Here is a 16761-nt window from a genome sequence, read left to right as displayed (position 1 = left end):
TGAAACTAGAAATGGAAAATTATTGATGATAACATGCATGATTAAGTCACTATGCAGTTTATTCTAGATGGGAAACCATATTTGGTATGTTGTGACGATGCTTAGGGGATGAATGTAAATTAATTAATTTAAAAAAAAAAAAGTTTCAGGAGAAAAAATAAAAGTCTCCAAAAAAAAGAACAAGAGGGATGGCCACATCGCAATTCTTTTTCCATTCTCCTCTTGGATTTTGGACACAAGCACACATGCACCCAACGTGATTTTCAAGCCACTGGGTCCAGGTCACGAAATGTAGTAGGTCATGTGGGAATCCAGTGACGTAACTGCTATGCCATCTGCTGGCCCCATAAATGGCAATTTTATTAAGTTGATTGCCTATGATGTTTGGTTTAACTATATCCTTACTGTTTTTCTGCATGCTGCATCCTTACATATATGACATGGAATTGTTAAAGTCTCCCCCATAATGGTGGATTCATTTATTTTGCCTCACAATTTTGTCAGTTTTTGCCTCATGTATTTTGATGCTTTGTTGTTAGGTGCATACACATTAAGAATTGTTATGGAATGTTATGTTATGTAATGTCCTTGTTTATCTCTGAAAACTTTTCGCTTTGAAATCTGCTGGCTGAAATTAATAGTTAATATAGATGCCCTGCTATTTTTTTTTTTTTTAAGGTTTTTGCCATAGGACGTGTGTGCTCACCAGAGAGACAGAGAGAGGGAAAGTGAGAAATTACCCCTAAGGGGAATAGCTATGCCACAGACCTTTCTTCTCCATTCTTCTCTGGGGATTTTGGTCATGCATGCACACAGGCCTGGCATGAGTTTCAAGCTGCTGGATCTGGGACTTGAACTGTGGTTGGCCATGTGAGAGTTTAGCACCTTAACTATTATGTCACCTTCTAGCCTATCCCTACTTTCTTTTGATTAGAGTTAGCATGGTATCTCTCTATCCCTTTACTTTTAATCTATGTCTTTTTCCGTTTAAAATGGGTTTCTTATAAACATTTTGTTGGATCTTATTTTATCTTTCTGATGATCCCTAGCTTTTAATTGGTTTATATAAATCACTGGCATTTAAAGTGATGATTAATATATTGGGTTAGTATCTATCATATTTGCTACTGTTTTCTATTTGTTACCCTTGTTATGTTATTATTTTTGTCTTCCACACTTTCAGTCTTTTCTGATTTTAATTAATCCCTTTTTTAATTTCATTTTATTTTTTTACCTTTGGTTATGATAGAACACATGCATATGATATGAAAGTGAGTTTGAAATAGAGAAGGAGGAACACCTTCCATGGGGTGTGGTGACTTGATGATTCTCTTCCTCCATACCATTGAATCTTGGGCACTTGCACATGTGCCCAGCTTGTTCTAGGCCAGCCACACTGGGAATTTAAACTGTGGTCACCATGTGGGATACAGTTTCTCCTCAGCAATGCATTACTGCTACACCATGTAGCCAGCCCCAATTTAAGCATTTTATGTGATTCTATTTTTTTTCTCCCTTCTTAGCATATCAATTATCCTCTTTTTAATTTTAAAAATGTATTTAAGTTTTTTTTTTCTCATGAGAGACAGCAGATGCACACACATGTGTATGCTCATGAAAGAGACAGGCACTCTGACTAGGGTCTTGTTGTACCATGATCCCTTTTCCCAAGCCCTCCAGTGCATCAGGATATTGGGCACACACATACATGGTATGGTATGTTTTTAGGTCAGTTTTAAGATCCAAACTCATGGCCAGCCATGTAGCTTCCCCCACACTGTAGTTCAATATGCTACTATCCACACCATTGAAATGAAGACTTTTACTGTTTTTAAAGGATTAAGATCTTATTATGCTGTAGTTTTTCTGTTGTAACCTCCCAGCTGGAACCTCTTGCCACCTGCTTGGCTCTTTTTTAGACAGGGTTTCACTATATTGCTCAGGCCAGTCTCAAGCAAGCACATAATCCCCTTGACTCAGACTCCTGAGTCACTGGGATTATAGCATACACTGCCACCCAGGCCCATAGGCTGGGACTGGGAATTGGATTGGGAATTAGACCCAGGATTTCCATGTCCCAGCCTGTGGAGCAGTAGTAGCTTCTTAGCAGCATGCCTCTGATCCTAGAGGCTGAGGGGAGGGAGGATTGAGGCATGGAAAGACCCTGTCAGAAATAGCTATCTCTTCCTCTCTCTCAGACACACACAAAAATAACAAATAAGCTATAGAAAAGCAATATATGTAATAAGTCTGTAGCTGCCATAGTGATCCCTCTGATAGAGCAAAAGAAAGTAATCTAAAATATTCTAGAAAGGATTCACCAATCTAGATGCCATTAAGAACATTTGTGATTCATGGAAGTAAGTCACAATGGGAACAGTTGATCAACAGTGTGAAATAGTGTTGAAAGGCAAGTAATATTAGAAATTAAAAATGCTCGCTGGATTTAGTATCATAGAGGCCTTTTGTGACATTTCTCTTTCAATTTCCAAGGGCCTTATCTTCTCCTACAAAACATTCGAATAAGGGAAAATAGTTGAAACAAGAAATAGCGTATTTTTTCACAAAATCATTTTACACATTGAGTTAAATTTTCAGCTGTTTAGTATTTCCAATGTTATTTATTCCTCTTCATTTATAAGGAAGTATGGATTTTTAATGATCAGATATCCTGAATTGAATAAAGAACTATTCAATTGCCTGAATCAATTCTTTTAGTGCTCATCTGGGGGATTTTACATATCATACTCTACTAAACTTTATGATTGGAAACTAAAAGGCATGTTTTTTTCAACAAAAGGTGTTAGTTTTTTGACCACTGAAGTAATTGTCCATCCATTCTAGGTCCCACACCTCTACACCTGGCTGCACAGGCTTGCTCATTAGAAGCAACCCTCTGTCTACTCTGTTACAAAGCTGACTACACACTTTCTGAAAAAAGAGGCTGGATGCCAATTCACTTTGCTGCTTTCTATGACAATATCTGCATCATCATTGTCCTCTGTAGGAAGGATCCTAGTTTGCTAGAAGCTGAGGCAACAGCTGAGTAAGTTATCAAGCATTTATAAGAATATAAATATTTGTATTTTTGAAGTGTATTATTCATTTATTTCTCCATGCATAAGAACGGAAAGAGAGTGAGAACACCCCCCCCCAAGAAGATTTTTTTTAAGTAACAAATGTAATTCTAATTGATCTCTGGTTAAAAAAAAAAAAAAAGAGCTACTCAGGGAAAGCTAGTAATCATCTCAACCCCAAACCTGTGAGACCCCAAACCAGAACAGCCCTGAGAAAAGGGGTTAGCTGGTTATTTTCACTATTTTTACATCATCCACAGTATTAGAAAAAACAGGGATTATACATCAGTTTAGATTCAATGTGTGGCTGGTAGCCAAGTCTAGTCTCTCATTTTCTGTATTTTTTCTTTGAGCTCTTCTACTTTGTCGATGTAAGCTTTCATAGCATCTTCCTTGAAAGTTCCGTTCAGCTCATTCCAGGCATCCCGCTTGGCTTGCCTCTGAGGGCCAACATCCACGGCTGCTCTGTGTTAATGTCACCCACAGTCGCATGTTTGTAGTGGCTATACGTAAATAGTATCTCGTTGTTCCCTGGCTTGGTCTTGAGGTGTTTAATCTCCTCAGTGGCCTTCTCAAATTCAGCCTGATACATGCTGGCAGAATTGCAAGGATTCCTGGGTGCCCATGGAGGACTTTTTTTTTTAACCTAATAATGATCTTAATGCTATAATTGCCCCCAACTTTAGCCAGCCCCAAATCAAGGGCATATGCATACTCAGAGGAATCATCAGGCATGAACGTGAAACTCTCCTATGTGGATCAGCCTCACAGGGCATCCCATTTTACCACTGCGCCACCATCTGACTCTAATTCCAGCTTTTTATGGCTTGTCTCACACACTGTCACTAAAATGATGACTGACTGGTATGGGTGATTTAAAAGGTATTTGAGGTTTACTATTCTGTTTTTTTCTGGTCACTATTTTCTCCTACCATTCATCTTACAAAGATAAAAGCTCCCATCAACTTATGCATATTTTATAGAAGACTAAGGAGTAAGCTCTTAGGAATTTTTCCTTGCTTTGTCCCAATTGTATGGTCTACAGATACATTTATCAGGTTAACTACTTCGTTTCCTAGAAAAGAAAACAAAAACAAAAACAAAACAAAACAAAAAAACAAGATTAGGAAGGAAAATGTTGCTCTAAAGTGAACCAGGAGGCAGCCCTAAGACTCCAGACCAAAGTGGATAGGCTTTGGATAGCAGAAGAAATACTTAGTGGCACCCAGAAGGGAAATACATTAAAAAGAAGAAAACAAGTTTGAAATAGAAAATTATTCCAGGGACCAGCAGGTGGTATAAAGTTGAGGTAACTGAATCCCACATGGCCAACTGCATGATTTGAGTCCTAGACCCAGTGACTTGAAAATCATATCAAGTGTGCATGTGTGAATCTGAAGTCCTGAGAGGGGAATGTAGGAAAAGGGATTGTGGTGTGGCCCTACCCTCTGGGGGTTGGGGGTGAATAATCCCCCCACTCTGACCATCACTGGTAAGCTCATGTGCTCTATAGTAAAACTAACTAAACTAAACTAAATAAAGACAAACATCCAGTCTTCTGTTTCACAATTTAGTTAAGGACGAACCTTTAGCATAGAGGTATAACTCTTATGGTACATTCTTGGATAGAAATCTAAAGATCAGGTTATCATTTTGAATTTATAAACCTGATTTGGGTAGGCAGGCATAGTTTAATTCAGGTTTTTAAGTAAGTAGTCACCTGTCTATTATTATTCAGTGGTCTAGGATTAGCAGAATGGCTTGATAGTTTGAGGGACATCAGCTTCCTCTTGTCATTCCTTGACAAGAGTCTTTCATATCATGGTACAAAATGGTGACTCTTGATTCCATGATTATACTTTCATTCTAGCCATGAGGGGAAAGAGAGAGAATGGACAGCTTCTTTCTCTTTAGGGACATACCCTTGTAACTTTTACTTCTACATTCCGTTGACCAAACTTGGTTGCATGGTCATGCCTATGTATAAAGGAAGCTGGAAAATGGCCCAACCAAAAGATTTTTACTATTTAAAAGCAGATATTGTATTTTCCAAAAAATTGGTAAGATACACTGATAGTAGGATTTGATAACTAAGATAATATTTCCATTTTCCAAAAAAAATTGTAAGATACAATGATTGTAGGATTCGATAATTAAGTTGGACCAATACTAAGGATAAATGAGACAAAAGGAGATAAATCTGTTTACATGTGGAATATAGAGGACAAATATTCATAAGAGAAAGAAGGTGATAATACATTAAGTCAAACATTCTACAACAGCATTTCGAATAGTTTATAAGTAGTAAAGCTGACTCTTACATGTGCTCAAATATTATGTACGTTCTATGACTTTTAGGAATCAGTGTACCCCACTGTTACTTGCTGCCACTTCAGGAGCACTGGACACTATTCAGTACCTGTTTTCTCTTGGGGCCAACTGGAGAAAAACAGATATTAAAGGAAATAATATAATTCACTTATCAGTGCTAACCTTTCACACAGAGGTTCTCAAGCATATAATAGAATTAAATATTCCTGAACTCCCGGTTTGGAAAACTTTAGTAGGTAAGTATAGAACACATAATCTTATCACAAATAAATGTTCTGATTGTTTTTTGGTTTAAGTGTTGATACTTATTCTGAAATAGAGCAAATAAAGTAATACGTGCATCAAATTTTAAACATTTAAAAATTGTGAAATGAACATTTTATGTTTTTTTTGGAAGATTTTTGCCATAAGACACGTGTGCTTGCTAAAGAGACAGGGACAGAGAGACAGAAAAAGCAAGAAATTACCTCCCAAGGGGGAACGGCTATACCACAATCTCTTCACCACCATTTTCCTCTTAAGATTTTTGGGCATGCATACACATGTGCCCAATGTGAGTTTCAAGCTGCCAGGTCCAGGACTTGAACAGCAGTTGACCATGTGGGGCCAACTGGAGAAAAACAGATATTAAAGGAAATAATATAATTCACTTATCAGTGCTAACCTTTCACACAGAGGTTCTCAAGCATATAATAGAATTAAATATTCCTGAACTCCCGGTTTGGAAAACTTTAGTAGGTAAGTATAGAACACATAATCTTATCACAAATAAATGTTCTGATTGTTTTTTGGTTTAAGTGTTGATACTTATTCTGAAATAGAGCAAATAAAGTAATACGTGCATCAAATTTTAAACATTTAAAAATTGTGAAATGAACATTTTATGTTTTTTTTGGAAGATTTTTGCCATAAGACACGTGTGCTTGCTAAAGAGACAGGGACAGAGAGACAGAAAAAGCAAGAAATTACCTCCCAAGGGGGAACGGCTATACCACAATCTCTTCACCACCATTTTCCTCTTAAGATTTTTGGGCATGCATACACATGTGCCCAATGTGAGTTTCAAGCTGCCAGGTCCAGGACTTGAACAGCAGTTGACCATGTGGGAGTTCAGCATGTTAACCACCATGCCACGTGCTGGTTCCATAAAAAGAACATTTTATGAGTTAAAAACAGAAGTAAAAATATAAATTAAAAAGTTATATTTTTGTGTATGTTAAAAGTAGTTTTATTTTTAAGTTGAAATCAAGAGCTATGATCTAAACAGACTATATTTTGCACAATTATATTTATGTTTATTCCCCAACATTCTACAAAGTCCAACCATTCTCTCCGCCTTCAAAAAAATGAATTTTTTTGGAGAGGTTTTTGCTATAGGGCACGTGCGCTCACCAGAAAGACAGAGAGAGACAGAGAGATAGAAAGCGAGAAATCACCCCCCAGGGGTGATTGCCACGCCCCAATCCCTTCTCCTCCATTCTCCTCTCAGGATCTTGGGCACGTACACACACATACCTGGCATGAGTCTCATTCAAGGACGTGAACCATGGTCGACTTTATGGGAATCCAGCAACATAGCCATTACACCATCTGCTGGTCCCCAAAAAAGTGAATTAAAAAAAAAAAGAGAGAGAGATAAAGGAAGGAATTAGTTGAAGAGGAAAAGATTTTCTCTAGTTAATGCCTTGCCCCTAATCTTAGAGACAAATTTCGCAAAATAATTCCTTATATTTTGATAAGTGTTTTGTGAAAAATTCTGTTTGAGATTTTTTTTTCTAAATTATATATTCTAGTCAAAAACACAAATTTAGGAGTTACTAGCTGAACTGAATACACATATCTAATTTTACGTCTTCCCAAGACCCCACTAAAATTGCACCAATTTTAAATAATAGTAATAGCACCAGCAGCAGCACATAAGCATTCATGGAGAACAGGAAGGGATACATAGCAATAAAATATCAGAAGATCGGAACAGATAGGCAAGTCTTTATGCTTAGCCAACCAGAGAAAATCATACCAAGCCAACAGAGAGAAGGCTGAGAACTTCTCAGACTCACACCATAAAATCTTCAATGGCTTGAGAAATGGCAATACCAGGCAGGAGTGCTCTCCTCAATGCATAATCAAAAAATGCCTGAAGATACTGATACTAGAACTCTCCCTGATGGAAGGGAGAGGGATACAGGAAACTGGGAGCTTGATTCAAGAGAAACCAAAGGAATTTCAAGGATGCCAACAGAAGGAAGCTCCAGAATAAAAGCTGTGCACCCAACCAAGAGGGAAAAGGTGAGTGAAGTTATCAGTAGGCGCAAAGACAACTAAGCAGGTTAAGTTAAATAAGGCAATTAATTATTACATTTGGATAAAAAATAAGAAATGAAGATACAACTATAGTGTTCTATGGTGCTCAGCTGTGAATATAAATGTTTGTATAGGCATCATTTGTAAGTACTGAACATTGACTTAAATGAAACTATAAATATAGGAAAAGGGACACAAAAGGAGATGGCAGAGCTAGACACAAAAGGAGTGTTGAAAGAGCTAGTCCCCCTTTTATTTGTAAGATAAAGTCAGTTAATGGAGTGTAAAATTGATATAGCAAAAGGTAGCAATGCAGAAAAACCAGGATATGAAAATTACAGAAGGTAGAGGTCAGGCCAGGAACCACTGTACTTTGTTACAGACCTTTCAATTACATTTAGCTCTAAATTATATGTATTACTTTGATGAAATAAAAACTAAAGCAGAAAAAAAGGAAAGAATTGAAAAATGAACACTGATTTTTTTTTCCCCAACAACTAATTGTAGAATGGGATAAAATATTTTTAAAATAATTATTTTATTTAAGTTTATTTATTATTATATCATTATTATTTTTCAATTTGATCAGAGAGAGACAGAGAGAGAGAGAGAGAGGAAGTGAGAAAGCAAGCCACCAGGTCTGAGACTTAAACCGTGGTCGGCCATGTGGGAGTCCAGCGCCTTTAACCACCACACCATTTGCTGGCCCCCAAAAACATGGAGTGCTTCACGAATTTGCGTGTCATCCTTGCGCAGGGGCCATGCTAATCTTCTCTGTATCATTCCAATTTTTAGTATATGTGCTGCCGAAGCAAGCACGGGATAAAATATATTTTAAATTTTCAACCCCAGTTCTAATGATTCAGGAATTCTGAATGTTTGGTTTTCAAGTTAGCTCAATAGCTGATCTTGGAATTTCCTGTGTACTAGTAATATACTGCAAATATATCAACCTCGAGAGCTATTTGATAGTGTTTTCAATGTTTCTTCATGTGCAGATACATCACCATATTTTAGTCTTTTTAGAAGGAACTGAGAGAATCATCTTGTTACTTTTTTTTTTTTTTAAGAGGTTTTTGCTATAGGGTGCACGCGCTCACCAGAAAGACAGAGAGAGACAGAAATCACCCCTCGGGGGGATGGCCATCCCTTCTCCTTTATTCTCCTCTTGGGATCTTGGGCACGCACGTACACATACCTGGCATGAGTTTAAGCCATTGGGTCTCGGACTAGAACTGCAGTCGATTTCATGGGAGTCTAGCGACATAGCCATTACGCTAACTGCTGGTCCCATCTTGTTACTTTCAATAGACTAACCCATGGAAAAATACCTCCAGCACGTTACTCTGGCCCCTGACAGGAATAGTCTAATGGCACAAAAGAAGTTACCAAGGGCAGCTGCTTCCTACAACCATTGTTGGAAAGTCCCAATAATGAGTATCTTCCACTGCTACTTTCCCTTGAGCCTGGGATAGTTCTCCCTCCTTACACTGCTGATTTCCTCTCTGGGTAAAAGAAGAATTTGTAAATTTATTGGAAGTCTCCAGAATTAGCTCTTGGAGTGGAACCTAAATTGTTTTTGTTTTTAAGGATTTTACCATAAGACACATGTGCTCACTTGCCAGAGAGAGACAGAGAGATATTGGGAAAAAATGTGAGAAACCACCTCCCGGGGGGGATGGCCACACTACAGTCCCTTCTCCTTTCCCCTCCTGGGATTTTGGATACTTGCGCAGCATGAATTTCAAGCCACAGGGTCTGGGACTTGAACCATGGTTGCCCATGTGAGAGTCCAGAACCTTAACCACTACGCCATCTGCTGGTCTCTGAAATGAAAGCTAAATTTTAAGAGTATCTGGCCAAGGTGGATCTGGATAGGTTTGATAACAGTGACTGCATAAAGAGATAAGAAAAAATCCATCTTTGTGTTTTTTTCTTGAACCATAGCCATTGTTGGAAAGTGCTTATGTTTGTACTAGCTGGAGTACACATTTATTCAAAAAAATTTTTTGAAGTATTGTCTTCATACTCAGGGAATATATGAAGCCTCATATTTAATTTATTAGATATTAAACTTCAATTAGCAATAACATAGTTTACTTTGACATCCTTGAAAACTCATACTGACATTATGGTCAACAACTGGTTTTAGGTGAGAGAGAGGCAGACTAATTTCCAAGTGAATTAAAATTATGTGATCAGCTAATCTAAGCCATTTAGATTAAAGATAAAGCATTTCAGTATACTTTTTTCACTAATTATGAAGTCTATAAACATCAAAGAACATGAGCAAGTTCAGGACCTCACCAAGGGCCATGCACACGGAATTTAATATATACGATTGGCTATGGTGGTCATGTCAACCTTTGGCTTTACTTGGCCTGTACAGAAACAGAATCAATCATTCCATTCCTCTTGTATAAATCACAACTTGTGTTTTTCTGCTACTATTTACCAGAAATGTTGCAGTGTGAAAGTTATAAACGAAGGATGATGGCTGTCATGTCCTTGGAAGTAATTTGCTTAGCAAATGATCGATACTGGAACTATATTTTGGATGCAGGTGATGTAAAATCTATTAACTCTCTTTTTCTTGTGCTATTTTGTAGATCTATATTTAAATCAATCACCTTAAAATATAACATTTTAAATTGCGGAGTAAACTTTTCCATTGATGTAAGTTTCTTTTTTTCTGTTTTCTAAGATCACTTTCTTTACCAGTCAGGTACTTTACTAGGTATTTTATTTTCCATGTGGAAGCTGCAGTAACACACCAAGTTGATATAATGACCAAAACTGAACTCTACCATGTGGTAGCTCTAAAGATTAATTTTTCCATGTTCTTAAGCTAAAATTCAGTGTTTCAAAGGTGGCCTAAGGCTACCCATATACAATGTATATTTCTGTGCTATGTGCAAATCAATTGCATGAACAATAAAACTATTGGGTTTTTTAAAACCTCATGACTTTTTTAACTCTTTTCTATGCAAAAATATGTCGTGACCTTTCCGACAACTCAAAATCTATTCCTTAGAAAAGACAGAAATGTACATTCATGTAGTTTTAATAATTTTGTACATACTTTGACAAAATGATTTGCTAATTATTTGCACCTTAGTGTCCAAAAACATTATTTAAATCTCATCATGATAAATTGACTACAAACAGTTCCAAATAATTCATGCTTTTTTTGTTTTTGCATTACAGGCTCTATTCCTGCCTTAATCAATATATTAAAAACTTCCAAAATAAAATTACAGTGCAAAACAGTTGGGTTATTGAGTAATATCTCAACACACAGAAGTGTAGTACATGCTTTGGTGGAGGCAGGAGGCATTCCAGCTCTGATCAACCTACTGACTTACGATGAACCTGAACTACACTCTCGTTGTGCCGTCATTCTATATGATATTGCTCAATGTGAAAGCAAGGATGTTATTGCCAAATATGTACGTTCTTTTTGTAAAACATTTTTGACTGAGACTAACTTCTTGATATAGAAGATAGAAAGATAAAGATCTATGCCATTATACCGTGGCAAAGCTTTTGGGGATGAATAGAGCAGGAAAAAGGGAGAGGGGGAGATGTGAAAATACTTCACTTAGAAGGTGACATCAGAGTACAGTCTCGAAGTAGATGAGGAAGTGTAGTTCTTGTTAGTATATGCTGGTCGTTTCTTGCTGTAAAAGAAGAGGACATGTAAAAGCAGATGGCATAAAGGTTACATTGCTGGACTCCCACATGGCCAACTGCGGTTTGAATCCCAGACCTGGCGGCTTGAAACTCATGCCAGGCACATGTGCGTGTGTGCCTGAAATCCCGAAAAGAGAATGGAGGAGAAGGATTGCGGCATGGCTATCCCCCTGGGAGGATTTCTATCTCTTTCTCTCTCTCCATTGAGCACACATGCCCTGTAGCAAAAATCTCTCTGAAAAGAAAAATAAGCAATAACATAAGCAGATGTTTACTACAAGAAAGATTACAGATTCTCTAAATAGATAGCATTTATCTTAGGTAAGTTCAAATGTAATTACTTCTTTTGTTTATTTTTAGAATGGCGTCCCAGCTCTGATAAATCTTTTGAAGTTAGACATAGAAGGTGTGCTAGTAAATGTAATGAACTGTATACGAGTATTATGTATAGGAAATGTAAACAATCAAAGAGCAGTGAGAGACCATAAAGGGATCCACCACCTTATCAGATTTCTGAATTCCGATTCAGGTGAGCCTCTAAGTGAAACAACCATTAGTTTGAACTTGTCCTATATGAATAGATGTCCTGGATTTGTCTTCAAATGCATCTAAACAGATATAATATAACCTAAATATCTAAAGCACTTAAACTGCTGGGTTTATGAAAGAAATTGATTCTCAAAGGCATAGTTTTTTAAAAACATGTTTAATTTGTGTGTTTATATATGGAGATATGGGCATAAAAATGACAATAATACAGAAAATATATGCAGGAGAGAGGTCTCCTTGAGTGACTAATACATGTTGATTATTGGTGGATATTTTACAAATTACAACAAGGACTTCAGACTTGTTGTTAGATGTTTGATAGTAAAATTCAAGATCAGGGCCAGCTCCATGGCCTGGTGGTAAAGGCAGCCAGATCCCACATGGCTGACCCCACAGTTCGAGTCCAAGACCCAGAAACTTGAGAAATACACTGGTGCATGTGTGTGCATGCCCTAAATCTCAACATGATGGAGAAATGGAGGAGAAGGGATAGCAACATGACCATGCCCAATTGTGGAGTGCTTTCTCCCTCTCGCTTTCTCTCTGTATCTCTCTCTCTTTGGCAAGTGTATGTGCCCTTTGGCAGAAAACAACTCAAGACAATCAGATAGCATTATGTCAATGATTCCTTGCTAAAGTATGCTGATGTTCTTGCTCTTTTTTTTGGGGGGGGGGAGGTGTTTTGCCATAGGGCGCATACGCTCACGGGACAGACAGAAACATAGAGACAGAAAGCGAGAAATCACCCCCCAGGGGGGATGACCATGCCGCAATCCCTTCTCCATTCTTCTCTCGGGATCTTGGGCACGCACACGCACCCAGCGTGAATTTTAAGCCACTGGGTCCTGGATGCGAACCGCGGTCGATTACGTGGGAGTCCAGCGACATAGCCATTACGCTAACTGCTGGTCCCCTGATGTTCTTGACATCAGAAGCCATGAGGCAGTTTCTTTAGCTACTGCAAATAGTATCTTAGGTTCTGTAAGAAAAATCTCATTTCAGTTAGCATGCATAATAGTGTAAGCCTCAACTCTATGGTTTTCTTCAAATTTGGGGGAAGAAGAAATTTGGATAAAAGCTTCTCTCTTTTTTTTTTTCCTGCTCAGTTTATCTTCTTTCTGTTCCAGTTCACCAGGAATAAATACAGAATAAATACACTGGTTAAAGTATAAGTCAGGTTATGGGTAATAGCAATGTTTCCTTTACTTTACAACTTCAGATTTAAGCAAGTGTCTTCTTCTTCTCTTCTTCTTTTTCTTCTTGTCCTTCTTGTCCTTCTTCTTCTTTTTTGAGATTTTTTTTTTTTTTTTTTTTTGCCATAGGGTGCATACACTTGCTGGGAAGACAGAGACAGAGAGGCAGAAAACGAGAAATCACCCCCGAGGAGGGATAGTCAATACGCAATCCCTTCTCCTCCATTCTCCTCTTGAGACTTTGGGCACACACGAAAATGCGCCCAGTGTGAGTTCCAAGTTGCTGGGTCTAGGACTCAAACCACGATTGACTATGTGGGAGTCCAGCAATGCAACCATCATGCCATCAGCTGCTGCCATAAGTGTCATCTTCGAAGAACCTGAATCATGTAGTGAAATCATTTGAATTACCTTTCTTTTTATAACACCTTTCTTAAGGTTTCTGCTCCAGGTTTCCCTCTATCACTAGCTGTGTCTGCTTACCATTTAAGATTAGCACTAAGGAGGGTCAGCTTTATGCCTGTCTTTAACCATATATTACTAAATCATTTCTAATTATTCTTTATCCTAATTCTTTGTTAGTGTTTTAGCTCATTAATTAAAATTTAAAGACAAGAACTAAATCTTCTCTTTCCTATTTCTTTTTCCCAACCCCAGATGCCAGAACAAAGCACAGATTGTGGTGGCAATTTGAATAAATAAATGATAAATGGGTTCAGGAAAGAAATTCATTTCTATAGAAAAAACTTCATTTCTGTGGAAATAAATTATTAGAAGTAATTTCTTTGGGGCTCTTGCCTTAACTGAAAACTAAGTAAAAGTAATTTTCCTACATTGTAATTTTCTCCTCGCTTCAAGAAAAGCAAAGAATTTAATTTTGAAATAATTTTAATTATTATTTTCTACTTAAGCCCCATATATAACTTTCATGTAGCTCAGAACTGTCTTATTCTGTGTTATCTACAAAAGTTTATATAACACCACTGTGGAAACTCAAAGATGTAATAGCATACAAAATGTCTTCTCAACTCTAAACTGAGAAAAACTTTAAAAATCACATTATCTTTCTTAGAATAATCATTCACACATTTCACCGCAGATCCCCTCAGATGTGATATAAGATAGAGTAAACGTACTCATTACTGTCTAAAAATCAAAAAAACTAGAATTATGACCCCAAGTTTGGTAAAAGCTCCCTCTAGCCCCGGACCCAGCGGCTTGAAAATAACCCCAGGCACGTGTATGTAGATACCCAAAGTCCCAAAGGAGAATGGAGGGAGAAGGGTTTGTGATGTAGCCATCCTGCTAGAGGGGGATTCCTCACTATTTCCTATTTCTGTTTCTCTCTGTCTCTCTCCTGTGAGTGCATAAGTCCTTTGCCTCTCCCCTTCCCAAAGAAAAGAAAAAAAGCTGGAGCTCCTCAAGGTTCACTTGTTTTGCTGTTGCTTCTCTAACACGGCATACTCTCCTTAAACAATCTTACTTTATTGAGGCCTATGGACTTTGTTAGGGTTATAATCTGTTCTTCCCAGTTCTCTAGTAGCATCCCTGGCCCCTCTCCTGAGCTTTAGAGCTATGTTGGAGTATCAAAGAGCAAAACTTTAGCTTTATTGCCAGAAAGCCTGCTTTGAGAAAACAGCAAAAAGTGTCAAAAGAGCCTAAGCCACTCATGCATTTGCAGTGGTTCATTCTTCAAACTAAGAAATAATTAAGAAATAATGAAATCATGTGACTCACTGCTTTTCATATGGGAAGGAATAAGGATGGGATACATTTGGAGGAGGAAACTCTGCTTTTTGTACTGATGCAGGAATACTGAGTAAGAGAAAGAATGATTTCCCGCACTCTCTTAATTTTCTTAATCTATTGAGCTTAACTTTTACCTATAAAAACTAAAATGTTGATTTTATCTTCCCATTGTTTAAATTATTCAATGACTGTTAGCTATGATAAAGTCTGCATTTCCTGCATGGCTTATAAGCCCTCCTAATTTTCTTACTTGAGGAGGACATGACCTTCCTGTCATTTCCTATCATACCCTTCCTCTCTTATGTTACTTTCAAGTAATATTGAATTTATTATTAAAATTCATACTCTGACCTTTAATCTTGCTCTGTAAGAGTAGTCAAGACCTTATTTATTTATTTATGTATTTACTTATTTTGGTTTATCATTGTATTTCTGGTGTCCGGCACATAGTAACTGCTCAACAAGTATTTGCTAAATAAATCAATCATCAAATGACTAAAACTATTCACAACAAGAAAATTTAATATACAATATCTGATATAAAGTGAGTATATAAATTGATATGAACAATAAGGCTGTAATCGAGAAGAAATTGACCTTAATAGATAGTATATGAAAGAACAAATGTCAGATTACAGAACGCCTGAAGAAAACTGATAACTGCGTGAATTGAACAGTGCCTTTTAATTCAGTTTTTCTTTTGGACATATTTTGATATGCTACATTCATAAAAATATTAAATCTACAAGACTGGGGAAAAACTAAAATTGAAACAAATACACTCAAACTTATATTTCAAATGAATTGCATAACTCAATTAAAAAAGAAAAAGAAGAAAATTAATACAAATAACTTTTTAACACATTGCTTTAACTATATATCCCTTTCAAAGGGGTAAAAACAAAACAAACTGCAAACAGATCTTGAATTCTTTTTAATGGGTTTGTATTTCATAGTGCTATGGGTGGAACGACTTGGGGGCAGTGTTTTAAGTATTGTAGGACTGAATAAATGAACAGATATATTGATATTATTGGGTTCTTATGGTGAAAATAAATGTGGGAAAGCAGTGAAGATCCATGTGAAGTTAGATTGGAATTGGAAGTGTGTTTTTTTATAAAGGGTCTAGAAGTGATGATACTCTGGTAACCATAAGCATAGCTAGCACCCAACTTTTGGTTTCTAAATATCATCCCTCACTAAAGGGAACCAGAGCTTCTTGGAAAAGTGGTTGATTTCAGGGTAGAGGCTGAGAAGGTATATGTTGAGCCAGGAGCATCGTGACAGAAAGTAAGAAAATGCTTTTTAAAAAGACAGATGCAGACCAGCCTGTGGCCTGTGGTTAAGGCAGATCCTACATGGACAACCACATGGTCTGAGTCCCAGACATGGTGGCTTGAAATAGTCACAGGCATTTGTGTGTGTGTGTGTGTGTGTGTGTGTGTGCCCAAAATCCCCAAAGGAGGGAGATATGGAGGAGAAGCTATTGCAGTGTAATTATTGCCCCATGGTAGGGTGCTTTCTCACTTTTCCTCTCCCTCTGTCTCTCTATCTCTCTTTGGTAAGTGCACATGCCCTCTACCAAGGTATTTTTTAGTTTTAATATAAATAAATAAAATATAGAAATATGGATGCCTATCTAGAGAACACAGGGACCACCTGAAGAGCCAAATCTTGGACAACTTGAGCATCAGTATAAATGCTACCAGCCATGTAGTTACCTAAGAAGATATCTTTCTTTGTTCTTAGAGGATACAACTGTAGTATTAAGGAGATAAAGGATCATAATGTATGTGTATGCAAATACTCTCAAATATAGAAAACAAATTGTATAGCTAGATGAATAGGTAAAAACTAGTACAGCA

General features: G+C 37.2%; 1 protein-coding gene, 1 non-coding gene and 1 pseudogene across 2 annotated transcripts in view; 1 reads left to right on the top strand and 2 right to left on the bottom strand.

Moving 5' to 3' along the window:
* Window positions 1-16761, top strand: part of ANKAR (ankyrin and armadillo repeat containing) — a 69323-nt gene that overhangs the window by 30383 nt on the left and 22179 nt on the right. The window contains exons 8-12 of the mRNA XM_006147840.3: window positions 2845-3046; window positions 5436-5644; window positions 10171-10275; window positions 10920-11161; window positions 11766-11934. Of these exons, the coding sequence (XP_006147902.1) occupies window positions 2845-3046; window positions 5436-5644; window positions 10171-10275; window positions 10920-11161; window positions 11766-11934 (927 nt within the window). The remainder of the gene's footprint in view (window positions 1-2844; window positions 3047-5435; window positions 5645-10170; window positions 10276-10919; window positions 11162-11765; window positions 11935-16761) is intronic.
* Window positions 3398-3669, bottom strand: LOC102495004 (acyl-CoA-binding protein pseudogene; annotated as a pseudogene).
* LOC114007732 (U6 spliceosomal RNA) lies at window positions 8424-8531 on the bottom strand. Its single transcript, XR_003549314.1, has one exon. It is a non-coding gene; the product is annotated as a U6 spliceosomal RNA (small nuclear RNA).

This window comes from Tupaia chinensis, unplaced genomic scaffold, assembly GCF_000334495.1.
Source record: "Tupaia chinensis unplaced genomic scaffold, TupChi_1.0 Scaffold000225_1, whole genome shotgun sequence".
NCBI classification, from domain to species: Eukaryota; Metazoa; Chordata; class Mammalia; order Scandentia; family Tupaiidae; genus Tupaia; species Tupaia belangeri.
Note: the sequence above shows the minus strand (reverse complement) of the source record. Positions and strands in the feature narration are given on the sequence as shown.